This window comes from Lithobates pipiens, unplaced genomic scaffold, assembly GCF_037356315.1.
Source record: "Lithobates pipiens isolate NorthernLeopardFrog02 unplaced genomic scaffold, aLitPip1_a1.2 Scaffold_62, whole genome shotgun sequence".
Taxonomy (NCBI): Eukaryota; Metazoa; Chordata; class Amphibia; order Anura; family Ranidae; genus Lithobates; species Lithobates pipiens.
In genome coordinates, this window is record NW_027507884.1 from 1,770,387 (window position 1) to 1,786,992 (window position 16,606).

The 16,606-nt window shown below is 47.3% G+C and overlaps 1 protein-coding gene across 1 annotated transcript in view; it reads left to right on the plus strand.

Annotated features, from left to right (window-relative positions):
• Nucleotides 1-16,606, plus strand: part of LOC143958863 (high affinity immunoglobulin gamma Fc receptor I-like) — a 36,168-nt gene that overhangs the window by 17,534 nt on the left and 2,028 nt on the right. Inside the window, exons 3-5 of the mRNA XM_077467843.1 lie at nucleotides 2,943-3,227; nucleotides 5,108-5,389; nucleotides 11,312-11,587. Of these exons, the coding sequence (XP_077323969.1) occupies nucleotides 2,943-3,227; nucleotides 5,108-5,389; nucleotides 11,312-11,587 (843 nt within the window). The remainder of the gene's footprint in view (nucleotides 1-2,942; nucleotides 3,228-5,107; nucleotides 5,390-11,311; nucleotides 11,588-16,606) is intronic.

Genomic DNA, 16,606 nt, shown 5'->3' on the forward strand with positions numbered 1-16,606 from the left:
CGGTACAAATTGTTGTGTATGCCTACTGTGCTGTCACATTATGTTGGTGTGACGGTTCAAATGCTGTAATTGCTCTTTTACTCTAACCTCAGTAAAAATCTATTTCTGGTTAAGTACAACTGGTGTGGAGTGTTGTTCCTTTTACAACAGGTGGAGCCATTGGATACCCAGGTAATAACAAAGGTATACCGTTATTATATTGCATATTGTGGGGTTATCCTTTACCATTAGCTTCATACCAACATTGCACCACAGCTGTGTCAAGGGGACTGAGCCAAGTCAGTGGGGGTTCACTAGCAGAGTACAGGCCCAAACAAATTCAGCAGCTCCTTTGGGGGTCAGTGCTACATCAATAATATTCACGGCCCCACCATTGCTAGCAGAAGACAATGGATACCACCATACTAGGAACCTTCTGCATCACAGGATTCAAGCTGCAGTTTCTAGTTAAAGGGAACTCTTCCTTTAGAAGGCCATTATTAAGCAAACAAGGGTATCTACATATATTTATATATCAGTACACATCTATATAGGATTTTCTGCATGCCAGCTTGATGTCCAGTCAGTGATTAGCCATGGCCACTTCGGCACGCAGAACCTGCTTTGAACCTTTCCCCCTTGAAATCATCTGACATGGCACATGAACTCTCTCTGTTGTCAAGAACGGCTGGAGAGCATCCTTGTTCCATGAATAAAGCCTCATGCCTTAAGTCCTGGAGGCATCCAAGGACTGTTAGGTCTACTTTCCATTAGGGAAGGATGGCTGCTATAGGTTAAAATGTATTCACCCCCTTGGCTTTTTACCTATTTTGTTACATTACAGCCTTTAGTTCAATGTTTTTTTTTTAATCTGAATTCTATGTGATGGATCAGAACACAATAGTCTAAGTTGGTGAAGTGAAATTAGAAAAATATATACATAAAACCATTTTTCAGAAATCAAAAACTGATAATTGGCATGTGCGTATGTATTCACCCCCTTTGTTATGAAGCCCATAAAAAGCTCCGGTGCAACCAATTACCTTCAGAAGTCACACAATTAGTGAAATGATGTCCACCTGTGTGCAATCTAAGTGTCACATGATCTGTCATTACATAGACACACCTTTTTTGAAAGGCCCCAGAGGCTGCAACACCTAAGCAAGAGGCACCACTAACCAAACACTGCCATGAAGACCAAGGAACTCTCCAAACAAGTAAGGGACAATGTTGTTGAGAAGTACAAGTCAGGGTTAGGTTACAAAAAAATATCCAAATCTTTGATGATCCCTAGGAGCACCATCACATCTATCATAACCAAATGGAAAGAACATGGCACAACAGCAAACCTGCCAAGAGACGGCTGCAGACCAAAACTCACGGACCGGGCAAGGAGGGCATTAATCAGAGAGGAGCACAGAGACCTAAGGTAACCCTGGAGGAGCTGCAGAGTTCCACAGCAGAGACTGGAGTATCTGTACATAGGACGACAATAAGCTCTACGGTCCATAGATTTGGACTTTATGGCAGAGTGGCCAGAAGAAAGTCATTACTTTCAGCAAAAAACAAAATGACAGGTTCTGAGTTTGTGAAAAGACATGTGGGAGACTCCCAAAATGTATGGAGGAAGGTGTTCTGGTCCGATGAGACTAAAATTTAGCTTTTTGGCCATCAAATAAAATGCTATATCTGGTGCAAACCCAACACATCACATCACCCAAAGAACACCAGAACACTGTGAAACATGGTGGTGGCAGCATCATGCTGTGGGGATTTTTCAGCAGTCGGGACTGGAAACTGGTCAGAGTTGAGGGAAAGATGGATGGTGCTAAATACAGGGATATTCTTGCGCAAAACCTGTAGCACTTTTTGTGTGATTTGAGACTAGGATGGAGATTCACCTTCCGGCAGCACAATGACCCTAAACACACTGCTTAAGCAACACTTGAGTGGTTTAAGGGGAAACATGTAAATGTGTTGGAATAGCTTAGTCAAAGCTCAGACCTCAATCCAATAGAAAATCTGTGGCCAGACTTAGAGATTGCTGTTCACAAGCGCAAACCATCCAACTTGAAGGAGCTGGAGCAGTATTGCAAGGAGGAGGAATGGGCAAAAATCCCAGTGGTAAGATGTAGCAAGACTCATAGAGACTTATCCAAGCAACTTGGAGCTGTGATAGCCACAAAAGGCGGCTCTACAAAGTATTGACTTTAGGGTGGTGAATAGTGATGCACATTGACTTTTTCTGTTATTTTGTCCTATTTGTTTTTTGCTTCACATAAAAAAAAAAAAATCCTCAAAGTTGTAGGCGTGTTCTGTAAATTAAATGATGCAAATCCTCAAACAATCCATGTCAATTCCAGGTTGTGAGGCAACAAAACATGAAAAATACTTTTGCAAGACACTGTATATATCAGTTAAAAAAAAGGGGGGTGTCCTGGACAGGAGACGGAACTGGGGGAGGGGGCACAGGTTATTTGAAATTAGACTTTAAGAAAGGATTTTACTTCCGCTCAGCAAATAATGAATCTGAAGACTGTGGGGTATTAACTGCTGTTCTTACTAAGAATATATTAGCACTCCAAGCTCATTGGTGTAAGGAAATGTACAATGTCATTGATAGGTATTATACTGCAGCTATGGGCAGTACCGGGACAGGGCCGTCCATCGCCCAGGGCAAAGATCCAGAATTGCGCCACCTTCCCCCACTGTTAATACCACCCTGCATCCATTTTTTGCCCCTTTGGTTCACTGAGCCCAGGGCAGCTTCCCCTCCTGCGCACCCTGTGTCCCGTCCCTGGCTATGGGCAATGTGTTTACACCTATAAAACAAAATCTAATTTTAAAAATGCAGAGAAAGTTATATTAAGTAACGATACTCCTATTATTGAATCTGGTAAAACCTAATGGTTCATTCATGGTGAAATAATGGAGGTCTACTGTTTAATATTTGTGTTTTACAGAACTCTTCACAACTCCAGAAATAAAAGTGACCCCGCTTCCGGTAGCGGAAGGAGATAATGTAACTGTGACATGTCACTCGAATGTGTCTCCATACAGACCAGAGACAGAGCTGCAGTTTGCTTTCTACAAAGATACTCAGAATGTCCAGAGTTTTAATTCATCCAACCAATATGGACTCCAGTGCGCTAAGGTGGAGAATTCTGGGAGATATCACTGTGAAGCGAAAACAGTTTCTGGCAGAATAATAGTGAAAAAGAGTAAAATGTTGAACATTGAATTAAATGGTAAGTATAGAATTCACAGATATGGTGAAGTTTCAGACAACTGGTAAGGTTGACAAGAGAGAAATACTTTCTGAGAGCGGCATATAGACAGCTTGTAAGTATAGAATATAGTAAATATGTAGAAAATTGACCACTGCACAGGAATCAAAGAAGAAACACAAATTATGGAAATAAATGTAATAAAAGAAAACCTAGCGAAAAAGGACATCAGGGAGTTACTATTGCTGATCTCCTTCTGACAATGCCAGTCACCTGGCTTTTAAGTGAAGCCAGATCCCTCAACCTGTATAAATGTTCTGAGTCAATGACTCCTAGCTAATTAAATAAAGAAGATCTGCTGTACATGAAAGGGCAATGTGTACTTCCCAAGAAAGTTACAAAGGCAGCTGCACATCTCTATAACAATTTGTTCCCTTGAAACCAGTGATGAGCTGGTTGGAGGTTCAAATCAGCCAGCATGGATATTTATCAGGTTCCAGCCAATCCCTGAAGGGGAGTGTCCAGTAGGGGGCTGGGATGGTGATAAAAAGTCTGAGGCACTAAAGAGCAGGGTTCCTTCTCCCCAAGGGGGCTCCAGAGGTAAAGGGTTGCTGCTGTGAAGAAATCCATGGACTGTAAAACTGCTCTAATGCCGCGTACACATGTATCAGACTATCCGGCGGACTTAGTCTGGCAGACTGTCCGCCGGACTTTCCGAACGACCTACCTGCCCACACACTGATTCAACCGGATCATCCACCGTACTTTTGAAATGAACGGACTCGCCCACACACGCGGAGGAAAGTCCGCTCATTTTGAGCGCGGCTCCAGGTAGCCGGGACCAGCGAAGGAGGTGTCGCTGGCCCCGTCACCTGGTATGGACTTAAAAGGGAATCTCTACGCTGAACAAAACGGCGTGGGGGTCCCCCCAGGTCCATATCAGACCCTTATCCGAACACGCTACCCGGCCAGCCAGGAAAGGGGGTGAGGACGAGCGAGCTGTACCAGGCCACGTGCCCTCAACATGGGGGGTGCCTTGGGGAAGGGGGGCCGCGCTGCCTCCCCACCCCAAAGCACCTTGTCCCCATGTTGATGAGGACAAGGGCCTCTTCCCGACAACCCTGGCCATTGGTTGTCGGGGTCTGCGGGCGGGAGGCTTATCGGAATCCGTGAACCCCCTTTAATAAGGGGGCCTCCAGATCCCGGTCCCCCACACTATGTGAATAAGTATGGGGTAAAATGTACCCCTACCCATTCACCTGTGAAAACAATGTAAAAAGAGGCACCCCCCATCCACCCTGCCTGGTATGGCTCTTGGGGGGGGGGGGGGGGCGCTCGCTTGTCCCTATCCCGTTTCCTGGTCGGCCGGATAGCCTGCTCGGATAGGGGTCTGATATGGACCTAGGGGGGGACCCCCACTCCGTTTTTTCAGCGTAGGGATTCCCCTTTAAGTCCATACCAGGTGATGGAGCCAGCGATGCCTCCTTCGCTGGTCCCGGCTACCTGGAGCCGCGCTCAAAATGAGCGGACTTTTCTCCGGGCGGGAAAAGTCCGTTCATTTCAAAAGTACGGCGGACTGGCACACACTCGGCCGCACTTTTCCACCGGATTGTTTGATCGTGTGTAGGCGGAATTAGAGGCAGAAGCCCCAGGATTTCATGGACTTCACTATTTCATGGAACTTATAACTAAATGCAGACCCACATAAGAGATTGATTGCTTAACTAGACAAGAAGCACAGCATGCCCAAGTAATAAGCAAATCTGGTTGCCCCTTCTACTTAAATTATTTACAACAAAAAAGAAATGTTCTTAAAACCTTAGCACATACGTGAGTGAGGTTATCACATTCACTCAGGTCACATTTTACCACTAATGCATTTTTATTACTTTTATTTTCAGCGATTTTCACACAACCAGAAATCATAATGACTCCAAATGAAATGACAGAAGGAGACAATATGACCCTGACCTGTCACACAGAACGTAGCAAACTCATTCCTGATACAGGTCTGGAATTTGCTTTTTACAGAGATGGACAAAATGTTCAGGAATTCAGATTATCTGACCGATATGAAGTCCAGTCCATTGAGCTAAAGCATTCTGGGAGTTATTCCTGTGAAGTGAGGGCTTCAACCAAAAACGTCACAAGGAGTAGTGAAGAGTTATACATCCAGATACAAGGTGAGCAGAACGGGTGCCATGGTCTTATCCTATAAGAGGAAAAATAGATTTACTATTTACTATACTGTCCATTTGTGAATTATACTATATATAATTCTGTATACTGATCGTGTGTAATATGCTTTAACTTTATCTCTTTATTAATTTCTTTTCAATTTAAATAAAACACATAACATTCCCGTATAAAAACAAGCGAAAACACAGATACAGGTTTTGTAAAAACCCTTTTACACCCTTCCATTCCCTGCATTCACCCCATTTCCCCCCTCACACAAACCCTCTCCTCACACTATTTTCATGACTAGCAGCCCTTCCACTTTTAAATTTAAGCACCTTTATTCGTTTTCTCACTCCACAACTTCCAAATCTTATCAAATTTTTTCTTTCAAACCAGAGTTTGAGTTTACAAACCAGAGAGAACAATACAGCACAGTACAGTCATCACACCTCTTGCGTCGAAGACATAAGACACTGTTAACAAATTCAGATATGGTTACTTAGAAGATAACATGGAACTAGGATTTTAGCATTCTTGATTATAGTCTCCTTTCCCAACTACTTGTGATATATTTAGGTTTTACCTGAGGAACACCTGCTGGGCCTCCCCTGCACCCCAATTGGGAACATGCTGTGCAGGGTGAGAGCCCCGTGGTATCTTGCGTCCTCTGCAAGAGGTGAAGGACCTCAACTGTAATGGAGGAGGGGGATTCTGTTAGGGGTGTGACTAAAGCTCCAACACCTCTTCTCTCCAGTACTATATAGCAAATAAAAAAGGGGTATGTTACAGGTCCTGGAGATTGAGGGAGCAAAAGGAAACTCTGTACAGACAAACAAGGGATGGGGGGTGTGGGTAGGTGGGAGAGGGGGGGAAGGGGGGAAGCGTGTCAGCGGGCGAGCGACACCCACATCCCAGAGAGGTCTGGGGAACTAGGGCTGGACTCCTGGAATCAGCGATATGCCCATGTATTGAGCCCAAGGCTCCCATGTAGCCTCGAACTGGGCTGTGGAGTCTAGTAGAATGCCGGTAAGTTTCTCTTGTAACATTAGCCAAGAAATTTTTTTAATGGTAGCTGCAAAGGAGACTCTAGGAAGTTTCCATTCTTTGGCTATTGTCATTTTGGCACCCAGGAATATAAATTGAATTCGTTTACGAGTGTGTTTCGAGACCTTAGGAAGATTAGCATTAAGGAGAGCAATGGCAGGGCTTCTCGGGAGGGTAAGATTTGTGATTTTCCTTATTAAGGCCAGGATTTTTTTCCAGAAAGGCCTTATTCTGGGGCATTCCCACCAGATGTGGGTCATGGTCCCGACCAGTTGGCATCCCCGGAAGCATTTGGGGTCAGCTGTGGGATACATTAAAGAGAGTCTCGAGGGAGTTAAGTACCATCTGGTAAGGACCTTTATGTTGGCCTCAATTAGTGAGACATTTCTGATGCCTTTAAAGGCTCTGGAGAAGGAGGCCCGCCATTGCTCCACAGACGTGCTGATTGCTAGGTCAGTCTCCCAAGCTGTCATGTAAGTGAATTTATTCCGTTGATGAGCCAGAGCCTTGTAAACAACTGAGACTGCCCCTCTCTGCTCCGTGGCCTGTCCGCACCATGATTCGTACGGAGTGCAGCCCAAGGAAGCCTTCTTATCCGTCCATAACTTTAGTAGGAAATGACGGATCTGGTGGAATCTAAAGCATTCTGCGGGAGGCATCTCGAGCTGGTTCACACAATGTCCCAATGTGATAGGGCCATGAGCATCCAAAAAGTGCCCTATTCTATATAGACCCTTGTCCAGCCACCACATAAAAGCTTTGATATCCTGGCCTGGTGGGAAATCCGGGTTGTTGAACAAGTGAGCCAAAGGTTTTAGGGGCGATATGAGGTGGGGGCATTTTTTCATCCTGTCCCATAGCTGTATCGATTGTGATAGAATCGGGGAGAGAATAGGGGGTCGGAGCCTGGGAGGGGACCAGAGAAGAAAATCAATGGTATAAGCCGGGACTGCCTGACTCTCCAGGGAGACCCAGTCTGGTTTCTCATTTCTACTGTATACTGTGGATAGCTGTGCTATTCTTGCTGCCTGAAAGTACCAGAGCAGTCTCGGGAGACCCAAGCCTCCCTGAGATTTGTGGTTGTACATGGTCCGCTGGGGGATCCTATGGCCTCTCCCTCCCCACACAAATTTGTTTATCTTGGCTTGGAAAGACCGTAAGTGATCTAGTTTGATATTAATGGGTAAGGCCCTGAAAAGGTATAGCAATCTCGGAAGTAAAGTAATTTTAATGGAGTATATCCTTCCTAGCCATGATAATTCTCCCTTCTCCCAGTGTCCCAGATCCTCTTCGAGCTTTCGATATATGGGGGGGTAGTTAGCCTCATATAACTGTTCCACCTTGGCAGTGAGGTTGATTCCCAAGTAGTCTATGGAGGAATAGCTCCATTTAAATTTGAAAGCGCTCTGCAGAGCTGATTTAGTTTCAGGTCTGAGAGAGATATTCAGGGCATGGGATTTAGTGTAATTTACTATGAGTCCTGAGACGACTGAGAGTTCTTGAAGGAGTTTACATAGGTTGGGGAGGGAGATGGTCGGTGAAGTCAGGAAAAGGAGTAGATCATCGGCGAATAGACCGCATTTATGAATTTGTTTCCCGTCCGTGACACCTTGTATGTCTGGGTTTGATCGAATTGCAATGGCCAGGGTCTCTATCGCCATTGCAAAGGTTAGAGGGGAGAGCGGGCAGCCCTGCCGGGTTCCCCTGGCTATTGTTAGTGGTTCGGAGTGTTGGCCTTGTATGCGAATCATGGCTTTAGGGTTAGAGTACAAAGAGCCCAGGATCCCTTTAAAGCGGGGACCAAATCCCCATTTGTCTAGTAGGATGAAAATGTATTTCCAGTCTATGGCGTCAAATGCCTTGTGTAGGTCTAGGGATAAAAGCATCCCTTCCTGAGCTTGTTTGCCGTTCCAGCCCGATTGGAGGAGGGAGACAATATCGACCGCTCTTCTAATTTGGTCAGGTCCCTGTCTGCCCGGTATAAAGCCCACTTTGTGAATGTAATTTTTAATAAAGGAAGAGAGGCGATTAGCTAAAATTTTGGTCAGAATTTTGAGGTCATTATTGATGAGGGAGATGGGCCTAAAATTTTCAACTTCTTCGTGGTTTTTGTTGGGTTTGGGAATCACTGTGATGTAGGCAGTGTTGAGGTGTGGGTCTAGGGGGGATCCCTCTGTTTTGAAATTGAAAACAGAAGACCGGGCCACCGCCTGAAAAAGAGCTATAAGAAGGCGCGGTGGCCCGGCAGAAGAACCGAAGAGGGGGACAAGACCCCCGAAGTCGGGAGAAGAGGCCAGCGGCGAGGAAGAAAGCCGGACTCCTCCGCTAGCAAAAGAGCTACAAGAAGATAGCGGAGGAGTCCTGCGAGAAGACCCCCGAAGACGGAAGACCACCGGAGCTGTGCAATAAAATATTTTAACCCTGTGTTGTGTTTTTTTTGTACTTTTTTTCACAGGTGAATGGGTAGGGGTACATTGTACCCCATACTCATTCACATAGGGTGAGGGGCCGGTATCCGGGGGCCCCCTTATTAAAGGGGGCTCCCGGATTCCGATAAGCCCCCCGCCCGCAGACCCCGACAACCAACGGCCAGGGTTGTCGGGAAGAGGCCCTTGTCCTCATCAACATGGGGACAAGGTGCTTTGGGGTGGGGGGGGCGTGCGGCTCGCCCCCCTTTCCTGGCCGACCGGGTAGCGTGCTCGGACAAGGGTCTGTTGTGGACTTGGGGGGGAACCCCACGCCGATTTTTTTCGGCGTTGGGGTTCCCCTTTAAGTCCATTCCAGGCGGCGGGGTCAGCGACTTCTCCTTCGTGGGCCCCGCCTACCTGGAGACGCGCTCGAAATGAGCGGACTTTCCTCCGCGTGTGTGGGCGAGTCCGTTCATTTCAAAAGTAGGGCAGATAGTATGGCGGACTTAGTCCGCCGTATTAGTCCGCTCAAAAAGTGCCGTGTGTGGGCAAGTCCGTTCATTCGAAAGTAGGACGGACTGTCTGTCGGATTGTCTGACGGACTTAGTTGGCCAGACAGTCCGCCCGTGTGTACGCGGCTTTACACAGATTTGCATAGGTTTTAGATATTAACCCTTTCCCCGATTTTGCTCGCAATATATCCTTAATTACTGGTATCTCACACCATTCTATTGCGACATCCCCGAATAGTTTTTCCAAAGCGTGTTTAACCTGCAAATATCTAAAAAAGGACTTTTTCGGGATTGCAAACTGATCTCTTAAATCTTGGAATTGTTTCAAATGATCATTCTGGTAGATCTGGTAAATAAACTTTATGCCGCTTCTTTCCCACTCCCTTATTTGCCCTATTTTTTGTATCTCGCCCAACTTGATATTAACCCATAGGGGAAGTACTCCCTATATCCCAGTATTCTTTTGGTTGTTTCCCACACCTTTGTCATCAACCCTAGAGTAGGAATATCTTGCATAGAGATCCCTGCCTCTAGTGCCACTACCAGCGCTCTACCGAGAAATTGTTCAAGGGGCATTTTCTTTTTCAGTCCACCATCCTCTATGTCCTCACCAGGCAGATGTTGTAGCTGGGCCGCTAGAAAATAACTAAATGGGTGTGGGAGTGCCACTCCCCCTTCATTGCTTGGAAGTTGCAGGGTCTTTAAGCTGATACGTGCTTGGCCCCCTTTCCAGATCAATTCTCTGAATATGGAATCCACCTTATAAAACCATTTCTTGTAGATCCATATTGGAGAATTATGTAAAATGTACAAAAGCTGCAGTAAAAATATAATTTTAATTAAGTTACATCGGCCTGCTGCCGATAAAGGAAGTTTCTTCCAGATGTTGATTTTATCCTTAAATTTTGATAATAATGGAGCCAGGTTATTCACTATATACTGTTTGAGATCTTTGGTGATACAAATACCCAGATATTTCATTTGACTCACTATTTGCAGATGTGCTGCTTCTCGGGGTAGAGGGCTATCCAGGGGATCAATTGGTAATATACAAGATTTCTCCCAATTTATCTTTAGTCCTGCAAGGTCCCCAAAGTTTTTAATTCTATACATTACTTCCCCTATTGAGTTCTGTATATCTCCGAGAAGCAGAAGGAGGTCATCTGCAAATAGTACTATTTTTTCTTCCTCCTCTCCTAAATCCTTTTATCCCCACATTTGATCTAAGGGACACGGCCAGGGGTTCAATCACCATAGCAAACAGGAGGGGAGACAGAGGACACCCCTGCCTCGTACCTCTCTTCAGTCGAATCCCAACCGAGCTGTCATTATTTATTCTTATCCTTGCTTCCGGGGATCTATACAGCATGTTTACCCATTTTACAAATACCGGTCCCACGTGGAATTCTTCTAAGACTCTCCACAGGTAGCTCCATTCTAAAGTATCAAAGGCCTTGGCGGCGTCCAAAGAGAGAACAGCTCTCTGACCATCTCCATCCACTGGTATTTGAAGGTTTAAATAAACCCGTCTTATGTTTATGCTTGTGGATCTACCAGGAATAAAACCTGATTGATCGGGATGAATGAGCTTTTCTATCACTCTGTTTAGTCTAGCCGCCAAGACCTTTGCCAAGATCTTTGCCAAGATCAGGGTCTTTGTTTTCTTTTGGTATCACTATTATAGTTGATTCCATCATTGAAGAGGGAAGTTCCCCTTTTCTTATCGCCCAATTAAAAACTTTTAACATTTCCGGGATTAGCACCTCGCCAAAGTGGCGGTAGACCTCCGCCGGGAGGCCGTCTGGGCCTGGGGCTTTTTGTCCTGCCATTTCCTGCACAGTACGCTGGATCTCTTCCAGCGTTAGAGGGCCATCGAGGGTAGCCCTATCTTCCTTAGAGAGGCAAGGGATTGTCAGTGCCTTAAAAAATATGCTTACAGTTATATTAATTTCCTATACAGAGCTTTTCTCTAAGCCAAACATTGAGATGATCCCAGACGTGGACATAGAACGCAATCAAACGATCCTAACATGTAATACAATTGTAATGAGAAATGACATTGAACTGCAGTTTGCTTTCTACAAGAATGGACAGAAAATTCAGGAATTTGGTTCTTCTCATCAGTATGTAATCCAATCAACTCAGCTGGAGGATCCGGGAAATTATTATTGTGAAGTAAGAATTTCAAGGAACGGTGTGAAAAAGAGGAGCGAGGCATTAACTGTGGGCCAACAAGGTAACTATAACATATTTTGAAATGGAGGTCTCAATAACATTTCAGTTGACTGCCTTTACACGCACATGAAATTTAAAGGCATCCCAGTCTTAGTCTGTAGGGTTCAATATTGGGTTTGGCCCGCCCTTTGCAGCTATAACAGCTTCAACTCTTCTGGGAAGGCTGTCCACAAGGTTTAGGAGTGTGTCTATGGGAATGTTTGACCATTCTTCCAGAAGCACATTTGTGAAGTCAGGTACTGATGTTGAACGAGAATGCCTGGCTCACCGTGTCCGCTCTAATTTATCCCAAAGGTATGGAGAGGAATGGATGGTGCTGGGCGGCGGTGGGTATATATTATGGAGAGGGATGGATGGTGCTGGTCGGAGGTGAGGATATATTATGGAGAGGGATGGATGGTGCTGGGCGAAGGTGGGGATATATTATGGAGAGGGATGGATGGTGCTGGTCGTAGGTGGGGATATATTATGGAGAGGGATAGATGGTGCTGGGCAGAGGTGGGGATATATCATGGAGAGGGATGGATGGTGCTGGTCGGAGGTGGGGATATATTATGGAGAGGGATGAATGGTGCTGGGTGGAGGTGGGGATATATTATGGAGAAGGATGGATAGTGCTGGGCAGAAGTGGAGATATATTATGGAGAGGGATAGATAGTGACGGGCAGAGGTAGGGATATATTATGGGGAGGGATGAATGGTGCTGGGTGGAGGTGGGGATATATTATGGAGAGGAATGGATGGTGCTGGGAGGAGGTGGGCACATATTGTGGAGAGGGATGGATGGTGCTGGGCGGAAGTGGTGATATATTACGAAGAGGGATGGGTGGTGCTGGTCAGAGGTGGGGATATATTACGGAGAGGGATGGATGGTGCTGGGAAGAGGTGGGAATATATTGTGGAGAGGGATGGATGGTGACGGGCGGAGGTGGGAATATATTATGGAGAGAGAGGGATGGATGGTGCTGGGTCAGAAGTGGGGATATATTATGGAGAGGGATAGATGGTGCTTGATGGAGGTGGGGATATATTATGGAGAGGGATAGATGGTGCTGGCTCGGAGGTGGGGATATATTGTGGAGAGGGATGAATGGTGACGGGCGGAGGTGGGAATATATTATGGAGAGGGATGGATGGTGCTAGGCAGAGGTGGGGATATATTATGGAGAGGGATGGATGGTGCTGGTTGGTAGTGGGGATATATTATGGAGAGGGATGAATGGTGCTGGGCAGAGGTGGGAATATATTGTGGAGAGCGATGGATGGTGATGGGCGGAGGTGGGAATACATCATGGAGAGGGATGGATGGAGCTGGGTGGAGGTGGGGATATATTATGGAGAGGGATGGATGGTGCTGGGCGGAGGTGGGAATATATTGTGGAGAGGGATGGATGGTGAGGGGCGGAGGTGGGAATATATCATGGAGAGGGATGGATGGTGCTGGGTGGAGGTGGGGATATATTATGGAGAGGGATGGATCGTGATTTGCAGAGGTGGGAATATATTATGGAGAGGGATGGATGGTGCTGGGCGGAGATGGGGATATATTGTGGAGAGGGATAGATGGTGCTGGTCAGAGGTGGGGATATATTATGGGGAGGGATGGATAGTGCTGGGTCGGAGGTGGGGATATATTATGGAGAGGGATGGATGGTGATGTGCGGAGGTGGGAATATATTGTGGAGAGGGATGGATGGTGATTTGCGGAGGTGGGAATATATTATGGAGAGGGGTGGATGGTGCTGGGCGGAGATGGGGATATATTGTGGAGAGGGATAGATGGTGCTGGTCAGAGGTGGGGATATATTATGGGGAGGGATGGATAGTGCTGGGTCGGAGGTGGGGATATATTATGGAGCGGTATGGATGGTGATGTGCGGAGGTGGGAATATATTATGGAGAGGGATGGATGGTGCTGGGCGGAGACGGGGATATATTGTGGAGAGGGATAGATGGTGCTGGTCGGAGGTAGGGATATATTATGGAGAGGGAAAGATGGTGATGGGCGCAGGTGGGGATGTATTATGGAGAGAGATGGATGGTGCTGGGTCGGAGGTGGGGATATATTGTGGAGAGGGATAGATGGTGCTGGGCGGAGGTGGGGATGTATTATGGAGAGGGATGGATGGTGTTGGTCGGAGGGGAGGATATATTGTGGAGAGGGATGGATGGTGCTGGTCGGAGGTGGGGATATAATATGGAGAGGGATGGATGGTGCTAGGCGGAGGTGGGAATATATTATGTAGAGGGATGGATGGTGCTGGGCGGAGGTGGGAATATATTATGTAGAGGGATGGATGGTGCTGGGCGGAGGTGGGAATATATTATGGAGAGGGATGGACGGTGCTGAGTCGGAGGTGGGGATATATTATGGAGAGGGATGGATAGTGCTGGGTCGGAGGTGGGGATATATTATGGAGAGGGATGGATGGTTCTGGGCGGAGATGGGGATATATTGTGGAGAGGGATAGATGGTGCTGGTCGGAGGTGGGGATATATCATGGAGAGGCATGGATAGTGCTGGGTCGGAGGTGGGGATATATTGTGGAAAGGGATGGATGGTGACGGGCGGAGGTGGGAATATATTATGGAGAGGGATGGACGGTGCTGAGTCGGAGGTGGGGATATATTATGGAGAGGGATGGATAGTGCTGGGTCGGAGGTGGGGATATATTATGGAGAGGGATGGATGGTTCTGGGCGGAGATGGGGATATATTATGGAGAGGGATAGATGGTGCTGGTCGGAGGTGGGGATATATCATGGAGAGGCATGGATAGTGCTGGGTCGGAGGTGGGGATATATTGTGGAAAGGGATGGATGGTGACGGGCGGAGGTGGGAATATATTATGGAGAGGGATGGATGGTGCTGGGCAGAGGTGGGGATATATTATGGAGAGGGATGGATGATGCTGGTCGGAGGTGGGGATATATTACAGAGAGGGATGGATGGTGCTGGTCAGAGGTGGGGATATATTACGGAGAGGGATGGATGTTGCTGGGCAGAGGTGGGAATATATTGTGGAGAGGGGTGGATGGTGACGGGCGGAGGTGGGAATATATCATGGAGAGGGATGGATGGTGCTGGGTGGAGGTGGAGATATATTATGGAAAGGGATGGATGGTGCTGGGTGGAGGTGGGAATATATTGTGGAGAGGGATGGATGGTGACGTGCGGAGGTGGGAATATATTATAGAGAGGGATGGATGGTGCTGGGCGGAGATGGGGATATATTGTGGAGAGGGATAGATGGTGCTGGTCGGAGGTGGGGATATATTATGGAGAGGGATAGATGGTGCTGGGCGGAGGTGGGGATGTATTATGGAGAGGGATGGATGGTGCTGGGTCGGAGGTGGGGATATGTTGTGGAGAGGGATAGATGGTGCTGGGCGGAGGTGGGGATGTATTATGGAGAGGGATGGATAGTGCTGGGTCGGAGTTGGGGATATATTATGGGGTGGGATGGATAGTGCTGGGTCGGAGGTGGGGATATATTATGGAGAAGGATGGATGGTGATGTGCGGAGGTGGGAATATATTATGGAGAGGGATGGATGGTGATGTGTGGAGGTGGGAATATATTATGGAGAGGAATGGATGGTGCTGGGTCGGAGGTGGGGATATGTTGTGGAGAGGGATAGATGGTGCTGGGTGGAGGTGGGGATGTATTATGGAGAGGGATGGATGGTGTTGGTCGGAGGTGAGGATATATTGTGGAGAGGGATGAATGGTGCTGGTCGGAGGTGGGGATATATTATGGAGAGGGATGGATGGTGCTAGGCGAAGGTGGGGATATATTGTTGAGAGGGATGGATGGTGACGGGCGGAGGTGGGAATATATTATGGAGAGAGATGGATGGTGCTGGTGGTAGCTGGGGATATATTACGGAGAGGGATGGATGGTGCTGGTCGGAGGTGGGGATATATTATGGAGAGGGATGGATAGTGCTGGGTCGGAGGTCGGGATATATTATGGAGAGGGATGGATGGTGCTGGGTGGAGGTGGAAATATATTATGGAGAGGGATGGATGGTGCTGGGCGGAGATGGGGATATATTGTGGAGAGGGATAGATGGTGCTGGTTGGAGGTGGGGATATATTATAGAGAGGGATGGATGGTGCTGGTTGGAGGTGGGAATATATTATGGAGAGGGATAGATGGTGCTGGGCAGAGGTTGGGATGTATTATGGAGAGGGATGGATGGTGCTGGTCGGAGGTGAGGATATATTATGGAGAGGGATTGATGGTGATGGGCGGAGGTGGGAATATATTATGGAGAGGGATGGATGGTGACAGGCGGAGGTGGGAATATATTATGGAGAGGGATGGATGGTGACGGGCGGAAGTGGGAATATATTATGGAGAGGGATGGATGGTGCTGGGTCGGAGGTGGGGATATATTACGGAGAGGGATGGATGGTGCTGGTCGTAGCTGGGGATATATTACGGAGAGGGATGGATGTTGCTGGTCGGAGGTGGGGATATATTATGGAGAGGCATGGATAGTGCTGGGTCGGAGGTGGGGATATATTGTGGAGAGGGATAGATGGTGCTGGTCAGAGGTGGGGATATATTATGGAGAGGGATAGATGGTGTTGGGCGGAGGTGGGGATGTATTATGGAGAGGGATGGATGGTGCTGGTCGGAGGTGAGGATATATTATGGAGAGGGATTGATGGTGATGGGCGGAGGTGGGAATATATTATGGAGAGGGATGGATGGTGACAGGCGGAGGTGGGAATATATTATGGAGAGGGATGGATGGTGACGGGCGGAAGTGGGAATATATTATGGAGAGGGATGGATGGTGCTGGGTCGGAGGTGGGGATATATTACGGAGAGGGATGGATGGTGCTGGTCGTAGCTGGGGATATATTACGGAGAGGGATGGATGTTGCTGGTCGGAGGTGGGGATATATTATGGAGAGGCATGGATAGTGCTGGGTCGGAGGTGGGGATATATTGTGGAGAGGGATAGATGGTGCTGGTCAGAGGTGGGGATATATTATGGAGAGGGATG